We start from the raw sequence: 19,549 nt of genomic DNA on the forward strand, positions 1-19,549 counted from the left end.
GAATGACCAGAGCAACAAGGAGTAGCCCCCAGATCAAAAGATGTAAAAACACTAGGTCCGTTTGGTAGAGAAGTTTATCCCACTGGAGGGTTGCAACTCATGGCTGCCAATCCGCAAGTGCTGGCCACTCAGGAATTAGCTCGTTTGGCCCTGGAGCGCCCCCTTCCGTCCGGTGTCTCACCCACGGTTACCTGTTTTGTCCTCCACCTCTGGGTACTGCCCTATCACAGTGTCCCCACTCTCTGGGGTCCTCCCCCTCTGGGAACCCCCATTCCCTTATCCCCACCTTGCTTCAGTGACTTGCTGCCAGTCACCATCTAGCCCTTACCTGAGGGACAAGCTGCCGTCTGAAATGGCCACTCATCCTTGGCACAGGGTGGACCTGCTGCCTTTACTTACCCTGGCTGCCCCACCCCCACAACCCTAATACGCTTAGGCCTTGCTTCAGGCTGGGAGCTAGACTGGCCAGAGCTTCTCTAGCTCCGCCTGCCTTTCCCCAGCTTTGCTCTAAGTCAGGAAGCCTCCAGCTTCCCTGGCAGCCGGTCCCTGGCAGCAAGAGTGAGTGAGTCTCTGCCCCTCCAGGAGCCTTTATTGATACTCCCCTCAGCTGGGCCCTAATTAGCCAGTTCCTGCCTCAGCTGTGGGGCCCTGCTCTCTCAGCCCTCTCCTCGGGCTGGGTTTTACCTTTAAAGGGCCAGTGCGGAGCAGACGCCTTGTCACAGTGGGACTCGATTCTAAAGCTTAGAGGCGTGTTGCCAGAGGATGGGAGGCGGGAGCTCTCCTCGTTTGTCGACGAGGGGAAATCAGCTCCCCCTGCAAGGGATTGTGTCTCCGGCCAGGGACTGGTATCTCAGATGAGACTCAAACTCTCGTGGGCCTCATGCTCAGAACTAGTTTATCTGATGGGGGAGCACGTCAGACTTTGCGTGAGCACATGTGGTCATGTCGCCCTCCAGTGGCTGGTCCCAGCAAGGTTAAGGCTCAGGTATTTACTAACCTGGCCCATGTCTACACTAAGGGGAAGAGCGATGCTGCTGCGGTCGATCTTCCAGGGTTTGATTGAGTGGGTCTAGTGAAGACCTACTAATTTGAATTGAGAGGGCACCCCGATCAGTGCCGGTTTTCCTGGTCCTCACGAGAAGTAAGGGAAGCTGACGGTAGCATTTGCTCCTGTTCACCTTCTGCTATGTGGACTGTGATTTAAGGTATGTCAGCTCCAGCTACGTGATTAACATAATTAACGTAGCTGAAGTGGCATATCTTAAGTCAATCTTCTCCTTTAGTGCAAACGTGTCCCATGAGAGGCGTAACTCCTTTAGATCACTAGCAGACGGCTGGTGCCTCTGGCGTGGAAGTACCCTGGTGCTGCTGGTGTCTATATAGTTGTGGCCACGGTTTGTTACTGTGGCAGGTGGGGATGATGGGGTGGGTGCAGCTAACCGGGTGCAGAGTTACGATTAGAATCATGAGCAGGACTTCATGTAGACTGGATCTTCCATTCCAACTGGTGAGAAACCCAGTGATGCTGCGTGAGAACATGAACTCCCTGGAAAGTTGGATTTATTTCATGTCACCTGCTGTTTGTTTATTTCATGACACCACATTAATAGCAAGGCCAGTGGGCATCAGGTCATTCCAGGGTGCCAGACAGCAACCGAGCGGCTACCTATCCTTTTATTTATGATGTTAGTGCTCCAGCAGGGCATGGCCTCAGGGCTTTCTTCTCCTGTAACCGAATGAGCAAATGGGGCTGGCATTTAGGATCTGCCTGAAATGGTGAAGTCATCCAGCTGGCCCACGAGAGGCAGCGGATGCGTTTGGCTTACTGAAGGCTGTAACTAGACTCTCTATACACAGGAACTTGTTGGTGACAGACAGCTCCCTCTGTTGGTGATGCTAGGAGAGGAGGCGTAGAGAGTTAGACTGGAGCGCTACAGTTTCTCTGTAGTCCGCAGAGTGCCTCTTGTGAGTAATAGTCACCTTCCACAGAAACCTTGTGCCAAGGGGGCCAGTGAGCCCCGCCTTCACAGCCTCCTCCAAAGACTCCCACGCCAATATTACACCTGCATGACCGAAGCCGAGCACTCACCCCACTGAACGCACCCGCACAGGGAAGCAGCAGCCACCACCCCCACATAGCCACGTACCACTTGTGTTTACATCTGCATTCCATCCCCCTCCCCGGGAGTCGCTGCTTTCTGTCGAAGGAGGATCCTTTATCTAGCAAGAGGCTCTTTGTCCAACCTCTCCAGTGTAATTCTCTTCTGCCGGCCTCCTCCGTCCGGGAGCTGAGCGCTCTTTTTCTCTCTCCCCTCCTCCCCCTTTGCTCGCAGCTGGTCCTGGAGACCTACAACGTCCCCGAGCTGTCAGCCGGAGTCAACTGCACCTTCGAGGACCTTTCCGAGATGGATGGCTTGGTGGTGGGGAACCAGATCCAGTGCATCTCCCCGGCTGCCAAGGAGGTGCCCCAGATCGTCATGGAGAATGGTGAGCAAACGCTGGGGTGGGTGGGAGCACAGCAGCTGGGAGAGCAGTGCATTGGTGGGTATGCGTGTGTCTGTATGGGCCCTAAGGCAGCACACTGCACTTATATATGGGTATGTCTACACTACCACCCTAGTTCGAACTAGGGTGGTTAATGTAGGCAACCGGAGTTGCAAATGAAGCCCGGGATTTGAATTTCCCGGGCTTCATTTGCATCTTGCCGGGCACCGCCATTTTTAAATCCCCGCTAGTTCGGACTCCGTGCCCGCGGCTACACGCGGCATGAACTAGGTAGTTCGGATTAGGCTTCCTATTCCGAACTACCGGTACACTTCGTTCCACAAGGAGTACAGGTAGTTCGGAACAGGAAGCCTAATCCGAACTACCTAGTTCGTGCCGCGTGTAGCCGCGGGCACGGAGTCTGCACTAGTGGACATTTAAAAATGGCGGCACCCGGCAACATGCAAATGAAGCCCGGGAAATTCAAATCCCGGGCTTCATTTGCAACTCCGGTTGCCTACATTAACCATCCTAGTTCGAACTAGGGTGGTAGTGTAGACATACCCACTGCCTGCCATAGACGTAAGACCCATAGGCGGCGGCTGAAGGCCCAGCTGGGGGAGGCATGCCTCAGCCCCGCCTCTTCCCTGGAGCCATGCCCCGCCCCTTCCTCCTGATACCCTGCCCCTGGAGCTAAGCCCCACCCAGCCCCAGCCTGATCCTTCCTGGCCACCTGGAGGGCTGGGGCTGCCATGCTGCGGTCCCATCCCCAGCCCTCTGAGGAGGCCAGGGAGCTGGCTTGCCACACCGCGGCCCAGCCTGCCCTGGTGGCTAGGGCATATAGGTAATTTTGAGAAGGCTGTGCCTTCCCTTGCCTACAGCACCAGCTGCCTGTGGTTAGACTGACCACAGCACATTTACTCCCATCTCAGCCCAGTGCTCCTCAGAGTCAGGCAGTTTATCCAGCTATTCCGCATGGATGAGTCCCTCCTTAATTTCCTCACATTCCTCTCAGTTACATCTCTGCACGCAGCTCCCTGCATCCGTCTCTGTCTCTCCGGCCTTTGCGCCCTTCAGGAACATGCCACCTGTGATCCTTCCCCTTGCCCACGCCAGATCTGCTTATCCCTCCAGGCCAGCCCGACCAGCCCCCGATCCATTTGGTTTCTCTTCCCTCAGTTTTCTCCAGTTTGCCCGCAGCAATGGGGCATTCAGAACTGAACACAGTTGTTCCGGGGTGTGCAGGGCTGGGGTTCCCCTTACTTGTGCGGGTGCCCAGTAAGATGTGCCTGTGCTGCCGGGCTGCCCCCAAAGCCCTAAACTGAGTCACCGGCACATGGGCAGGTGCAGGGAGAAGCTGCCGATCTTGTTCTCTGTATGACTCGTGAACACTAGCTGTGACTTTGGTCCCAGTGAAAGGTGCCTAGCAGGGTGCACAAGCATCCCCCAACGTGTGCTTCTATCCTGGAGTAAGCTAGTCGCCCCTTAGGAGTCAGAAGGCAGTTCCCATCTCCAATGCCCACTCAGTCCTTGGCTGCTCTTGATTAGCCTACTAGGGAGGATGCCAGTTAATGGTAGGGACTGCTCTGGTCTGACCTCTGAGGACAGGACAAGAAGCAATGGGCTTCAATTGCAGCAAGGGAGGTTTAGGTTGGACGTTAGGAAAAACTTCCTCATTGTTCAAGGTGGCTAAACACTGGAATAAATCTCCTAGGGGGGTTGTGGAATCTCCATCGCTGGAGATATTTAAACGCAGGTTGGACAGACACCTGTCAGGGATGAACTAGATGGTGCTTGGTCTGCCGTGAGGGCAGGGGACTGGACATGATGACCGCTCGAGGTCCCTTCCAGTTCTAGTGTTCTATGACTCTATGACCATTGGGGACCCAGCAGGACACAAAAGGAGCGACACCAGCGTGATGAAGCTGTGTAGGTGCCCGGAAAAAGGGGCAGTTCTGGGGCCTGAGTTTCAGAGAACTGGAGTGCCCGCAGCTCTCGTCAAGGTGAAGAGCTGGTGCTCGGCACCTCTGAAACTCCAGCCCTTGGTGCACACTGCCAGAGGAGGGGTGGCAGTGAGGGAGGTGGGTTTCCATCACTGTTCCCAACCCCCGGAGCCCAGAGCCTTTTCAGTGTACACCAGGCCCTGGCAAAGTTGCTCAATAGGAAGCAGGTAACGGGACTGTCCAAGCGGTTGGCAGCAGATGGGCACAGAGCAGCGTGCAGGTAGCGCAGTTTATTCAGGGGTGCATGTGCACACCCGCATGGTCATGCCCGTGAGGTGTGTGTGCATACATAGAGATGGACTGGTAAGCTTGCTTGGGCCTGGTGGACTCATGAATCTTTCTGGTGAGAAGGAAAATAATCGAGGTGGAGGGGCCAGTGAGGGCAAAGCCTTGAATTAGAAAAGAGCTCCTCCATCATCCAGCGATTGTAGTTACCTCACCGGTTGGACACTGGCTGCTCACGGGGCCCGGAGCGCCGACTGGGAGCCAGGCATGGCTTGGGGCTGGTGGAGAGGCAGAAGGGGTTCATGACAGTGGCGGGGATGGAGGATGGGGGACGTGAGGCATGAGAAAAGCAGGGGGCGGATTTGGGAGCTGGATGTGGGTAGTGGGGGGCTCAGGATCTGTGTGGATGGGGGGCTGGCAGCCTGTGAGCAGGCCCTCCAATGGGGGAGGGGCAAAGAGGGCAACTGCCCCAGGGCCCAGCGATTCAAAGGGGCCCGGAGCTCCTGGCTGCCCCCGCTGTTACTGTGGCAACAGCTGGGGCCCTGGGCCCTTTAAATTGCCGCCAGAGCCCTGGGTGGCCAGCTCCAGATGGCCCTGAGGGAAGGGGAGGGGTCCGGGCAGTGCTGAGATCTGGCTGCCCAAGCCCCACCCTTTTCGGAAGCACAGAGCCAGGGCCCCCTGCCCCTTGGCTGGGGCCCTGGAGCAGCAGATGTTCCCTACGGGGTGGGAGTGGTGCCTGGAGTCTGCTCCAGGAGAGCCTGTTCAGAGGGGAGAAAGGTGCAAGGAAGCTAAGGCAGGTTGCTCAGAGGGGAGCAACCTCAGCAGGTTTTGACGAGAACCATTGAGCCCCCCAATAGGGCATTCCTAGGGGAACCCCCTTAAAGCCTCAGATTCCCTGAGCACGGCACCACGCCGGGGAACCCAGCAGCCCCACCCAGCCCCCGGGGCGCTGTTTACATGGGGATTGCCCCTGGTGCCTACACTCCCCTCCGCTCGGAGTTCAGAGAGGGAACCCCCTTTGGGACAGCCCAGTGAGATGTGGCAGGTCCCCCTGGGCTCACCCCACCTCAGCAGAGCAGGTGTAAGTAGCTCGAGGAGAGCCTGTCTGAAGGAGAGTCTAACTTACACCGCCCCCCCGTCTCCTGTGAATGTAACCCCACGTCCCCCTTGGGTCACATGTGTCCTTCACACATGCACCCTCCCAAGCCAGCATGCTCACAGCCTTTAGTACAGTGGTTCCCAAACCTTTTGGCATCATGCCCCGTTGTTGGTTTTTGAGAAACCCTTACTCTCCCTCCCCTCCCCCAAAAATAGCAGCAAAACTTGCTGAGCAAAAAAAAGAAAAAAACCACTAAAGGAGCTGGCCTGGGACACTCCATCCTCCCTCCGCCCCAGCCAGCCCGAGCTGCGCATGTTCCGACACACGCCCAAGCCAGGAAGAACAGAAAATACCGGACATTTCACATGATATTTTCTAAAAAATTTTACCCGGCCAGACTGGGCTCTCTCTTGGGCAGAGGAAGGAGACTGGGCCGGGTTGCCTTGTGCCTCCCCAGAATTTCTTCACACCCCCCAATTTGGGAACCTATGCCTTTGTAGCAAGCAGCAGAAATAGATGGGGCAGAAAGTTCACCCGGAAAATGAGTAGTGGAGAGCAACTGTCCCCTTCCATTCCTGTGACTTAGTCGCCACAACACTGAGCTGGCCTGCCAGTCATCGTGAAATCCACCTGGCCTCCCCTCCTGGGGCATGTTGTGACCCCCTCGGGCTGCAGAGTGAACCACTGTGGCTGTAGCGTTCAGTGCTCGTGTCCTCACTCCAATTATCTCCGTGCTAACTTCTCTCCCTCCTCTTCTCTCCGCCTCTCACTTATCATAGACTCCCCCATGGGCACATGAAAGAATATTCCCAAGAAACGTTCCCACGACTGATTTTAAATGACCCAAGAGATAGGGTCCCACCACAGAGAAGGGTCCACAGTCTGAAAAAGACCTGGAAATCTTCCCTTCTATTGCTGCTCTTGGCTTAGATTTTTCTAGCCTTGACTGAGTTTCTTGGAGTAAGGTCTTTGGGAATCAGGCCCAATTTACCTAAATTGTCCTGAACTCAGTTCCTATGTAGCAGGCCCAATCATGGCTCCTTACTCAGGCATAGCTCTGGTTGACATCACTGGGAGATTTACTTCCAGATCTGCCCCATTATTCCTCCCTGTCTCTTTGGATAGTTCATCACAGCATGTTTAAATTTAAAAAACACGGGGGTGAGGAGATGCCACGCTCTGATGCCACAGTGATGAGGGAAATTTTAAAATCTAGAGGGACAGTCCTTAGTGCTTGCTTGGCCAAGCCAACCCCTTTCAATTCTCTCAAATTGTCCTTTGTAAGTCAGTTTTCATGGCTCTTCTCCAAGGGTATGTCTAGACTACATGGCTCCGTCGACGGAGTTTACTAGACGGCTACGTCTACACTGGCCCCTATTCCTTCAAAGTAGGAATAAGATCCTCCGGAAAAGGGCGCTTTTTCCGAAGGATCGGGGCCAGTGTAGACGCTCTTTTCCGGCTTTTCTAAAAGCCGGAAAAAAGCGGCGGACATTTTTATTTAAATGCCGTGGGGGATATTTAAATCCCCCGCGCATTTCCCTATTGCGATTTCAAAAATTACCATGCCCCTTCCGGAAAAGGGGTCAATGTAGACGTAGCCGACGAGTTTCCTAGATGAGTTTACTAGACATAGGAAAATGAAGTGACGATTTAAATAATCGCTGCTTCATTTACATCAAAACGGCCGCCGTGCTGTGCCCATCAACTGTTTGGCGGCACAGCGGGGCAGTCTGGATGCTCTGCGGTCGACAACGGAAGCCTTTGTCAAACGCTCCATTATGCCGCGTGAATGAGGTTTACCGGAGCGGTCGACAAAGACTTCCGTTGTCGACCACGGTGCATCCAGACTGCCCCACTGTGCCACCAAACAGCCGATGGGCACAGCGTGGCACCCATTTTGATGTAAATGAAGCTGCGATTATTTAAATCACCGCTTCATTTTCCTATGTCTAGTAAACTCATCTACATGGCTCCATCAACAGAGCCATGTAGTCTAGACATACCCCAAATGTCCTTCAGTGTGAGAGGTCCGTTCTGCAGTTGAGGGGCCCAGAATCGGTTGTGCTATTCCAGATGTGGAGTCCCTCTGCCTCTTCCCTGCCACCCAAGCACACCTATCATTGTTGAAGCTGTTCTCTGATGATGTGAGAACACAGACAGCTAAAAAACACATCGGATCACATTTTCCAAAACACCTAAATGGCTAGGGCCCTGCGCAGATACAGAAATCCACCTCCGATCTGCGCTGCAAGGATCAACTTGTATCCGACCCGCGATCCGCTCCCCACCCGCAACTGCGTGCTTTCTCACAGTCCCTCTCCAGAGGATCTGTGTGCACGGGCGGGGTACTGTATAAGAAAACCATGCGGCCTCACAAATGCGCTCGCTGCCACTGTTATTGGTATTTTAAACATCCCTCGGACTCTGCCGCCGGCATCAGCACAAATAGCCTTTTACACTAAAAATAGTGAAATAAACATTGCACCGTAATAGTGCTCAAAACTCACACACTGAAATGCGAGGAAAAGAAGTTGCGCTTGCCATTGATAAAGTCACCGCGCTTAGAGCTCGCCAATCCCAATTTCTAGACCTCCTCAAATCTTAGGGGTAGCAGAGACCTCAGGAGGCATCAAAGTCCAGCCCCCTTCACAACTAAACCATCCCAGCCACTGTTCCCTTTGTGGAAGCATGCGAGGGGAATGTTAGCACGGGGAGAAGCAACGGCAGGTGCTCCCTGACTCTGGGTCAGGTTCCCCATGTGGGCGCAGGCAGGTCACCCTCCATGCCCCCTGGGGGGTGTGGGGGCAAGGGAGGAGCAAGGACAGCAGGCAGGCACAAGAGGGTTGCAAGTGCAGGATGGGGAGTCCAGGGGCTAGGCGGGCGGGCCGGGGGATGGGGTTCCCAGCCAGTGATTAATCTATGCCGTATCACGTCATCTGGAGAAGGGAGTCTGTTGCTTTTGCAAAGTAGGTCATTATGGCTTCCCGACTTTGCAGAAGCAGCTGCCCCCCTCTCCGATTGACCCGATACGATAACGAATTTAGAAGAGGATTCCTAAATTACTTGGCTGCTTAAACTGCAGCCATAGGAGCAGGGGTGGGGGCGGGGGCATTTTGCTGCATGTCTTGATCTATCACCTCTCCTTTCTCTGTATGAGGTGGGGGAGAGGGAATATAGTCTCTGGAAGGCAGGAAAGCAGCCTATGAGCTGCCGAAAACGGCTTCTCTTCCTTTGAGATCCTATATTTAGAGCCCTGCGTGGATACAAAATTTTTACTGCATCTGATTGTCCAGCTGCCCAAATGGTCCCTGGATGCAGATATAAAGGAAATAGCTGTGGATTTGCAGGGTTCCATAAATGACCGAGGATCCTAAGTTGCAAATGCAAGTACTTTATTTCCTGCCGTCATGTGGGCATTGCAAGCTGTCGTCTAAGGAAGTTTATTATTCATGCAGCGGTGCATCACTTTGTTAACAGTGGCTACATTCCACACCAGAAGCAGCTGCACGTCAGTGGTGGATGGAATGAGGCCTATTTCTCCCTTTCCTCCCTCATGGACGTCTGGAGAGATTAGTTAACATGTGCTAAGCAAGTTGAGACATAGTTTTACCAGGCCTGCACTAAGACATTAGGTCAGGATAACCAACACTTGGGGTGTGGAAAATCCTGTGTTGACCTTGTGGCAGCCTCTTGGGGAAGTGCCTTGCCCAGTTCAACAGGAACACCCCTCCTGTCGGTGTCGGCAGCGTGCACACCGAAGCGCTCCTGAGGGGTTGCTGCAGCATTTGAAGTGCAGACAAACCTAGAGAAGCCCCAGTGGAAAAGACCCTGCTGTATTAAATCAAGACCAGCCCCCTGCGTGGAGAAGTCTAGTCTGCAGGTGGGCGACATGGCAGCAGAGCAGTGTTATGAATTAGTTCTGTGGGTCACTCGTGCGTAATGCTGTACAATACACAAAGAGTATGTCTAGACTGCATCCCTTTGTCAGCAGAGGGATGCAGATTAGGCAGGATGACATTACAAATGAGGCAGGGATTTAAATCTCCCGTGCCTAATTTGCATAAAAATGGCCACCACGTTTTGCTGACTCAGCACTTCGTCTGCAAAAAGAGGCAGTCTAGAGGGGGATGTGTCGAGAAAGAAAGGAGGTTTACAGGATCTGTCAAAAAAGGCTTTCTTTCTTGACAGACCCCCCTCTAGACTGCCCCTTTTTGCCAACAAAGTGCCCAGTCGGCAAAATGTGGCGGCCATTTTTATGCAAATTAGGTTCAGGCTATTTAAATCCCTGCCTCATTTGCAATGTCGACCTGCCTAATCTGCATCCTTCTGCCAACAGAGGGATGAAGTCTAGACATACCCAAAGGCAGGTCCTCTCTCCCGGACCTTTCAGTCTGAATTAGGCTAACAACACAACTCACACGCACACGGCATTGGACTGGCTTCCAGGAGGTCTGGGCTGTTTCAGCTCTGCCGCTGACTTGCCGTATGACGTGGGACAAATCACTTTCCTTCTTTGTTCCTGTGTCTCTTCCCAGCTGCTGTCTTGCGTGTTTAGATGGTAGGTTCCGAGGGGGTAGGGACGGTCTCTACCTTTGGGTAGGCCCCTGGTCTCATGTAGGGTCTGTAGGCGCTCCTGGGATACAGATTCAGAACAAGAACATTTTTTGAAGTGGTCACTGATTCTTGGTGCCTCTGACTTGAGACTCTTTAGGCCTTATAGTAAAAAACCCAGCCCTCCAGGCAAACCCACAGAGGCTGGAGGTGCTCTTTGCTTCTGAAGATCACACTCTAGACAATCCCTCAGGTGGGGGCCCCATATTTGTGTCATAAAACGGTTGGCCCCCTTTTGCCGTGTTGCTGTGGACCATGCAGCGGTGCCGATTTTTGGCCTGCTCGCTGAGGATTCATTTGGTTATTTACACAGCACTTCGGTGACCACTCAGTGATCCTTATGCTCTTTCCCCAGGAGACCATCACATTGTCCAGCTGCAGCTCAAGTCCAAGGAGACGGGCATGACCTTCGCCAGCACCAGCTTTGTCTTCTACAACTGCAGCGTCCACAACTCGTACGTTGGTATTCCCCTGACCGGCCTCTTCCCCCAGAACCTTATTGGGCTGCTTAGAAGTCAGCCCAGCTGCTCACGCTGGAAGGGTCCAGGTAGTGCATGGACAACTACTCAGCTGTGAAGCAGACCTGCAGTCTTGTCAGTTGGGGCTCGGTAGAACATCTGTCCCACAGATGAGCCTCTTTGAGGGGGAAATGTTCCTGCCTGCTTTTGGGACGTGGATACATTACTCCTCCTGAGGGAATTCTGTGCCCCCAAAAGCTAAAAGTTCTGCACACAAAATTTTAAAAGTTCTGCACATTTTGTTTGTCAACATAACACGCTCCAATCAGATCATTTTCAACTCTTTTGAGCATGTTTTTCAAAATGGCCGTCAGCCAGGAGGCCTGTAAGAACTCAGACAGCAAAAAGGAAGGATTCGGGACATGTTTTTTGACAAACGGATTCCTTAGGAGGCATATAAGCACGTCCGTACGCTCCCCAGCAAGCGAGGGACACAGAGACTTGTTGCACACACGCATGTCCAGCCGTGACTCCTGATCCAGGTATGGGGCACAAGGCTCAGGCCAGCTGGATCCAAGTGTAGAGGGGCCTAGTGTGGGGGATCCAGGTAAGGGGTCAGAGAGAGATGTGAGGGGCAATCTGGGTGCAGGTACCTCGGTCGGGGATCCGGATGAGGGGAGACTTTGAGGCACAGGGGCTTCCTGGGGAGTTCCATGAGGTGGAGAGTATCCAGGTGAAGGTGTTTGAGGCTCAGCAGGAGGGTCTGGGTATGGGAAGGACAGGTCTTGGCAGAGGGGTCTGAAGGCAGAAGGCTCAGCAGCAGGGATCCAGGTGCTGGGGGTGGTGGGGCTTGGTGGCAGGAGGATCCAGGTGCAGCTGGTTGGGACTCAGTGGGGTGAAGATGCAAGGGGCTTCCAGGTGTAGAGGGTGGGACTCTGTGGGGATGGGGCTAAGCAAGGGTGGTCTGGTTGCGGAGGCAGGGATCTGGATGCAGGGGTGAGGCTCAGCAGGGGGTCTGGATACATGGAAGTTGGGCAGACGGGAAGGCAGGTCCCGATACAGTGACCCCCTCCTGCAATGGCTGGGAGCAATGGGGGCAGGAAACAGGTGTGCGAATAGTTTCCCGAGCTAGAGAAAATTCCTGGGAGGTAGGTCTGACCTGGCCCCAGGAGCAGCCTATGCAGGGGAAGGGGATGTCCTGTACTCCCCTCCGCTCCCCGAGCCCAGTCAGAACTAGCAGCCAGCGCCCAACGTAAGGTAGAAGCCACTAACTAGACCACCTCCAGCCCTTCCCCTCCTCAGCTTTAGGAACACCACGAAAGGAAGCAAGAGGGACAGAGAACCCAGCCCTGACCCTGAGCGATGATTTATGTCTGTCCTGGCTGCTCCCGATGCCTAAACTATAAGCACGCTGTCCTCTCCCGACAACTGCTGGGGAGGGGCATGTGAATCAGCTTTTCTGTGGGGAAAAAGTAAAATCTGCACAGGACATTAATTCTGCATTCGCGCAGTGGCGCAGAATTCCCCCAGGATTAAACTCTCTTGGGTTCTGTGCTGACGGGGTTTGTACTCACGCATCCCTCAGGCAAATCACCACATCTGTGGGAATTTGCCTGAGGACTGACTGAGGGGAAACTGAGTTACAGTCTCAGCAAATGGCCACGTGGATGTTTGTGGCCATGCATGGGAAGCCCGACCCTGTACACTTTCATGCACTAGCAGTCCTGGCTCATGCCATCACTCCAGTTAGCACCATGCCTGGTACTCAGTGGGGTCAGGGTCCGGCTCTGAATGGACAGCGGGGCATTGAAGAGCGGCTTTTTTGTGATGTGGACACTGGTCTCTAGGACTGGAGTGAACCCCACAGGCCGATATCCCACAGAATAACCTTTTCCTACCAGGATTGGGCTGGAACGCCCCTCCTGGTTGGCAGTATGGGAAGGGCAGGGTGGTCTGGACCAATAGACGGAGAACTCCTGCTTTAGAACATCTGTCGTGGGACTGAAATCACTTCTTCGGAGAGGAGTGTTCAGGATTCGCATGCCAAGCCGGTGGAGGGACCTCTCTTCAGCGGATGGCTTTGTCCCTGAGCGAGGCAGACGGGCTGTGTCCCCACCCCCAGGCCAACCTCTTTCTCAGACAGAGCACCGGAAGTGCCACACGGAGATCATTACAGCTGCTTGGTGATTCCCAAGCAAAGGCCAATCCTATTTCCGTGTCCTCACTGATTTGACAAACAGCAGCGGGGATAGATCAAAAAAAAAAAAAAAGAAAGAAAGAAAGGAAAGCAAGCGATGGGGTGTTAAATATTTATGGCATGTTTTGGTTTCTGACTTGACAAACTGTAATATGCTATCCATTTTTAATTTGATTTATCAGAGTAAGCACTTGTTACCAATTTGAAGAACAGCTCTTTGCATCAGAGCGCGGGGCGGATTGACAGAGAGCATGATTTCCGAGAGGACCAAAAAATGGTGTCTGCAGGTCTCTCTGATGCAGCCGCGTCGTGTTTTTTACACAAGCACATTTAAAGGACCCAAAGTGCCACTGGATCCTTTAAACATGCGCCTGTGAGAAATGCCACCCCGCTGCATCAGACAGAGGGGGGAAATCCCCCTGTGACGCTGTCTCACCCCTTCCTTGCCCAGATGAGCGTGTGAGCTGGGAGCACTGGAGAGTCCCACCCTCTGCTAGCAGCTGCCTCAGTTCCCTTCTAGTGAGCCTACAGAGCACTGCTTGTCCCTGCAGACCGCTTGGCCTACCCTCCCTTCCCCCCGCAGCTGCTCTCCCTTTCCTTGCCCACCTGGAGCAGAATGAACCCTGTGCTTGCCAGAGGGTTGTACCCTGTTCCCGTGGGAAAGGGTCAATAAGCACGTGGAAAGGTGCGTTGCGAGCCATGTAATACGGGCAGAGAAGGGTCCGGGGGCCTAATTCTGCTCTCTGGCGCTGGGTGTGACGCCCGTGTACCTCGGTGGGGTTGCGCTGGGTTTGCAGTTGTGTTTCCAGGCCCAACATGCCTGATTCACAGCAGCTCTGGCAGTGGCCGTTCACCTCACCTGCCTCCCCCACCATCATCCCTGGCCAGAAGCAGCTTCCTTATGGGCAGCCTCAACAGACAGACTGAGGACTGAGTGGGCCATGCAATCTGTGCTCCCCACCCAGCCCTAGAGGTGGTTCCTCTGGGGCAGGCGGGGGCCCCTGGACGGGGGCTGTACAGCAGCGCTGGAGCGCGGAGAGTGAGGTGCGGGGAGCTGCTTTTGGGCCCCAGGCCTGGAGCATGGCTCCTCAGCCTGGCGAGAGCCCCCTCACCCCAAGCCTGTCCTGGCCCTGCAAGCTGGAAGTGCAGCGCAAGCTGCCTCTTTATGCCTGGCCTCCTAACCTCCTTGCATCCCAGTGTATCGCAGGCCTAGGAGAGGAGGACGTGGGAGGTCTGCCCGGCTGGGACTCCCTGAACACGGGCCTCCTGCCCTCCAGCGGCAGGGCTCCCCCTTTCAGACAGCACCCCGTTTGCAAGCGTCTAACGTGCTGGCTCCAGGCGAGCCCCAATGGCAGCCTCCTGTCTGCTCCCTGTTCTCTGTCTTACGCAGTGCCCCCCTGCCAAGCTCTGTTCTGTGGGCTCGAGGGATGGCCGGGTCTAGTGAGTCCTTCTCTTTCCGTCCCCAGGTGTCTGTCCTGCGTGGAGAGCCCCTATCGCTGCCACTGGTGCAAATACCGCCACGTCTGCACCCACGACCCCCGGTCCTGCTCCTTCCAGGAAGGGCGAGTCAAGCTGCCAGAGGTAGGAACGGGTCCGGGGGGGGGGGGGGGGGCATGTGGACAGAGGGGAGGGGGGAACAGCACAGTGCTCAAGTCTGACTGAAACAGCAAACTTCCTCCTTTCTTAGGCTATCCCCCATTCCAGCCCCTTCTGCCGTGTCATAGGAGCTCCCTCCCCGCCCCTTCCCCTCCCCCATTCCTCTCCCCCACCTCCTCACCACAGCGCTCCCCCGCCCTTCCCCTCACCCATTCCTCTCCCCCACCTCCTCACCACAGCGCTCCCCCGCCCTTCCCCTCCCCCATTCCTCTCCCCCACCTCCTCACCACAGCGCTCCCCCGCCCTTTCCCCTCCCCCATTCCTCTCCCCCACCTCCTCACCACAGCGCTCCCCACGCCCTTTCCCCTCCCCCATTCCTCTCCCCCACCTCCTCACCACAGCGCTCCCCCGCCCTTTCCTCTCCCCCATTCCGCTCCCCAACCTCCTCACCACAGCGCTCCCCCGCCCTTCCCCTCCCCCACCTCCTCACCACAGCACACCCCCGCCCTTTCCCCTCCCCCATTCCTCTCCCCCACCTCCTCACCACAGCGCTCCCCCGCCCTTTCCCCTCCCCCATTCCTCTCCCCCACCTCCTCACTGCAGTGCTCCCCCGCCCTTTCCCCTCCCCCATTCCTCTCCCCCACCTCCTCACCACAGCGCTCCCCCGCCCTTTCCCCTCCCCATTCCTCTCCCCCACCTCCTCATCACAGCGCTCCCCCCGCCCTTTCCCCTCCCCCATTCCCCTCCCCCACCTCCTCACGGCAGCGCTCCCCCCGCCCTTCCCCTCCCCCATTCCTCTCCCCCACCTCCTCACCACAGCGCTCCCCCGCCCTTCCCCTCCCCCATTCCTCTCCCCCACCTCCTCACCACAGCTCTCCCCCGCCCTTCCCCTCCCCCATTCCTCTCCCCCACCTCCTCACCACAGCGCTCCCCCCGCCCTTTACCTCCCCCATTCCTCTCCCCCACCTCCTCACCACAGCGCTCCCCCACCCTTCCCCTCCCCCATTCCTCTCCCCACCTCCTCACCACAGCTCTCCCCCGCCCTTCCCCTCCCCCATTCCTCTCCCCCACCTCCTCACCACAGCTCTCCCCCGCCCTTTCCCCTCCCCCTTTCCTCTCCCCCACCTCCTCACCACAGCGCTCCCCCGCCCTTTCCCCTCCCCCTTTCCTCTCCCCCACCTCCTCACCGCAGCGCTCCCGTGCCCTTCCCCTCCCCCATTCCTCTCCCTCACCTCCTCACCACAGCGCTCCCCCACCCTTCCCCTCCCCCATTCCTCTCCCCCACCTCCTCACCACAGCGCTCCCCCGCCCTTTCCCCTCCCCCTTTCCTCTCCCCCACCTCCTCACCGCAGCGCTCCCCCCGCCCTTTCCCCTCCCCTATTCCTCTCCCCCACCTCCTCACCACAGCGCTCCCCCCGCCCTTTCCCCTCCCCCATTCCTCTCCCCCACCTCCTCACCACAGCGCTCCCCCCGCCCTTTCCCCTCCCCCATTCCTCTCCCCCACCTCCTCACCACAGCGCTCCCCACGCCCTTTCCCCTCCCCCATTCCTCTCCCCCACCTCTTCACCGCAGCGCTCCCCCGCCCTTTCCCCTCCCCTATTCCTCTCCCCCACCTCCTCACCACAGCGCTCCCCCCGCCCTTTCCCCTCCCCCATTCCTCTCCCCCACCTCCTCACCACAGCGCTCCCCCCGCCCTTTCCCCTCCCCCATTCCTCTCCCCCACCTCCTCACCACAGCGCTCCCCCGCCCTTCCCCTCCCCCATTCCTCTCCCCCACCTCCTCACCACAGCGCTCCCCCGCCCTTCCCCTCCCCCATTCCTCTCCCCCACCTCCTCACCACAGCGCTCCCCCCTGCCCTTTCCCCTCCCCCATTCCTCTCCCCCACCTCCTCACCACAGCTCTCCCCCGCCCTTCCCCTCCCCCATTCCTCTCCCCCACCTCCTCACCACAGCGCTCCCCCCGCCCTTTACCTCCCCCATTCCTCTCCCCCACCTCCTCACCACAGCGCTCCCCCACCCTTCCCCTCCCCCATTCCTCTCCCCACCTCCTCACCACAGCTCTCCCCCGCCCTTCCCCTCCCCCATTCCTCTCCCCCACCTCCTCACCACAGCTCTCCCCCGCCCTTTCCCCTCCCCCTTTCCTCTCCCCCACCTCCTCACCACAGCGCTCCCCCGCCCTTTCCCCTCCCCCTTTCCTCTCCCCCACCTCCTCACCGCAGCGCTCCCGTGCCCTTCCCCTCCCCCATTCCTCTCCCTCACCTCCTCACCACAGCGCTCCCCCACCCTTCCCCTCCCCCATTCCTCTCCCCCACCTCCTCACCACAGCGCTCCCCCGCCCTTTCCCCTCCCCCTTTCCTCTCCCCCACCTCCTCACCGCAGCGCTCCCCCCGCCCTTTCCCCTCCCCTATTCCTCTCCCCCACCTCCTCACCACAGCGCTCCCCCCGCCCTTTCCCCTCCCCCATTCCTCTCCCCCACCTCCTCACCACAGCGCTCCCCCCGCCCTTTCCCCTCCCCCATTCCTCTCCCCCACCTCCTCACCACAGCGCTCCCCACGCCCTTTCCCCTCCCCCATTCCTCTCCCCCACCTCTTCACCGCAGCGCTCCCCCGCCCTTTCCCCTCCCCTATTCCTCTCCCCCACCTCCTCACCACAGCGCTCCCCCCGCCCTTTCCCCTCCCCCATTCCTCTCCCCCACCTCCTCACCACAGCGCTCCCCCCGCCCTTTCCCCTCCCCCATTCCTCTCCCCCACCTCCTCACCACAGCGCTCCCCCGCCCTTCCCCTCCCCCATTCCTCTCCCCCACCTCCTCACCACAGCGCTCCCCCGCCCTTCCCCTCCCCCATTCCTCTCCCCCACCTCCTCACCACAGCGCTCCCCCGCCCTTTCCCCTCCCCCTTTCCTCTCCCCCACCTCCTCACCGCAGCGCTCCCCCCGCCCTTTCCCCTCCCCTATTCCTCTCCCCCACCTCCTCACCACAGCGCTCCCCCGCCCTTCCCCTCCCCCATTCCTCTCCCCCACCTCCTCACCACAGCGCTCCCCCGCCCTTCCCCTCCCCCATTCCTCTCCCCCACCTCCTCACCACAGTGCTCCCCCGCCCTTCCCCTCGCACATTCCTCTCCCCCACCTCCTCACCACAGCGCTCCCCCGCCCTTCCCCTCCCCCATTCCTCTCCCCCACCTCCTCACCACAGCGCTCCCCCGCCCTTTCCCCTCCCCCTTTCCTCTCCCCCACCTCCTCACCGCAGCGCTCCCCCGCCCTTCCCCTCCCCCATTCCTCTCCCCCACCTCCTCACCACAGCGCTCCCCCGCCCTTCCCCTCCCCCATTCCTCTCCCCCACCTCCTCACCACAGCGCTCCCCCGCCCTTTCCCCTCCCCCTTTCCTCTCCCCCACCTCCTCACCACAGCGCTCCCACGCCCTTCCCCTCCCCCATTCCTCTCCCCCACCTCCTCACCACAGCGCTCCCCCGCCCTTCCCCTCCCCCATTCCTCTCCCCCACCTCCTCACTGAAGCGCCCTCCCCGTCCCTTCCCCTCGCACATTCCCGCCACTCACTCTGGTGCTCCCCTCACTCCGCTTCCCCTTCCCCTCCTCACTTGGCTGCCTCTTCCCACTCTCCCGTCACTCTGTGGAGCCCAGCCCTTGCTGCTCTGTGTGGGGGACACCTTTGGGCCCGGGCAGTGTCTCTGAGATCCAGCAGAAAGCCACAGAGCTTTACTTTCCCCAGTCGCTCAGCACCGCGACGGGCTGCCCGGGTGTATTTTCTAGCAGAGACCGCGGCCAGAGCCAGGCGCCAGGGATAGATGCAAGGTGCTCCTCGCGCTGCCCCCGGAGAGCGGGTGGGACAAGAGAACAGCCCGTTGGATTGGGGGATCGGTCTGTGTCTGGTTCCAAGCGCTGCCGGCGCCCCGGCTCGGTCTGTGTTTGTGTCCGTTCTCTGCCCGTGGGGCATGGAGCACAGGGGCTCTCGCCCCCAGCCGGTGCTGCTCACGCCTCTGAGCGCCCTCCTCCCCGAGCTGAGCCGAGAGCTCCTCTTAGCCGGGGGCGGTGGTCCCTGCCACGCCTGGCGGAACAGGCACCGCGGCTGCCACCTGTCTTGTCATCCGTGCCCCGGCGTGGCTGGAAGGCTGCATGCGAATGTGAGCCATCCACGTGGGAGTGGAGGGTGTTCCCCTTACGGCTGCCCCTGCTCACGGGTGGGCAGGCTTCCTAGCTCTCGACGCCAAAGGGCTGCAAACATACGACGTGCTTGTATGTGTGAGGGGCCTCCTCGAGGAGGGGAGCCAGGATGGACCTCGTCCGGCAGCTCAGCTCATTGAAGGCCAGGCCAGGCCTGGGGTCACCTATCTAAGCCAGGCCTACTTAGCCCAGAACTAGCTGCTGTACTCAGTGCCGGCCTGAGCCATTCCTGTGCCCCGGGCAGCGGATGTGCAGTGCATGCGTGGCCCCGCCCCCGGGCACACGGCGCCTCTCCAATTTACAATCAGGCGCCCCCCATAGGTTGGCACCCCCAGACAGCTGCCCAGCTAGCCCCCCCTTAATCCGGCCCTGGCTGTACTGAAAACACCCACCCGGGCTGGCCTAGGAAGCAAGCACAGCCGAACGGCGCTCCGGAGGATACAAATGGAGAGCCCCTTAATTAATTCCTGGAGGGCGTACTGGCCTGGCTGGTATATGGCCCAAGCTGGTCTGTCCATGTCTGATAGCTCATGACTCACCAAGCACAGGCTGCTGCTGAGGGAACATTCTCTCTTCCAGCTGTGGAGGTTCATAAAGTATAAAACCTTAAACTGGTACTGCTGAAAGGACACCCTTGTGTTTCCTGGGGCTACAGAAACGCTCCCCGGTCTGTGACCCGGCCAGTCTGTCTCCGGTCCTTT

At 57.9% G+C, this 19,549-nt stretch overlaps 1 protein-coding gene across 5 annotated transcripts in view; it reads left to right on the plus strand.

The window, feature by feature from the left end:
* PLXNA4 (plexin A4) overlaps positions 1-19,549 on the plus strand; it is a 684,657-nt gene that overhangs the window by 501,021 nt on the left and 164,087 nt on the right. For all 5 annotated transcript variants that reach the window (XM_075925673.1, XM_075925677.1, XM_075925684.1 and 2 more), the window contains 3 exons: positions 2,334-2,487; positions 10,778-10,877; positions 14,544-14,658. In XM_075925673.1, the coding sequence (XP_075781788.1) occupies positions 2,334-2,487; positions 10,778-10,877; positions 14,544-14,658 (369 nt within the window). The remainder of the gene's footprint in view (positions 1-2,333; positions 2,488-10,777; positions 10,878-14,543; positions 14,659-19,549) is intronic.

This window comes from Pelodiscus sinensis, chromosome 1 (assembly GCF_049634645.1).
Source record: "Pelodiscus sinensis isolate JC-2024 chromosome 1, ASM4963464v1, whole genome shotgun sequence".
NCBI lineage: Eukaryota > Metazoa > Chordata > Testudines > Trionychidae > Pelodiscus > Pelodiscus sinensis.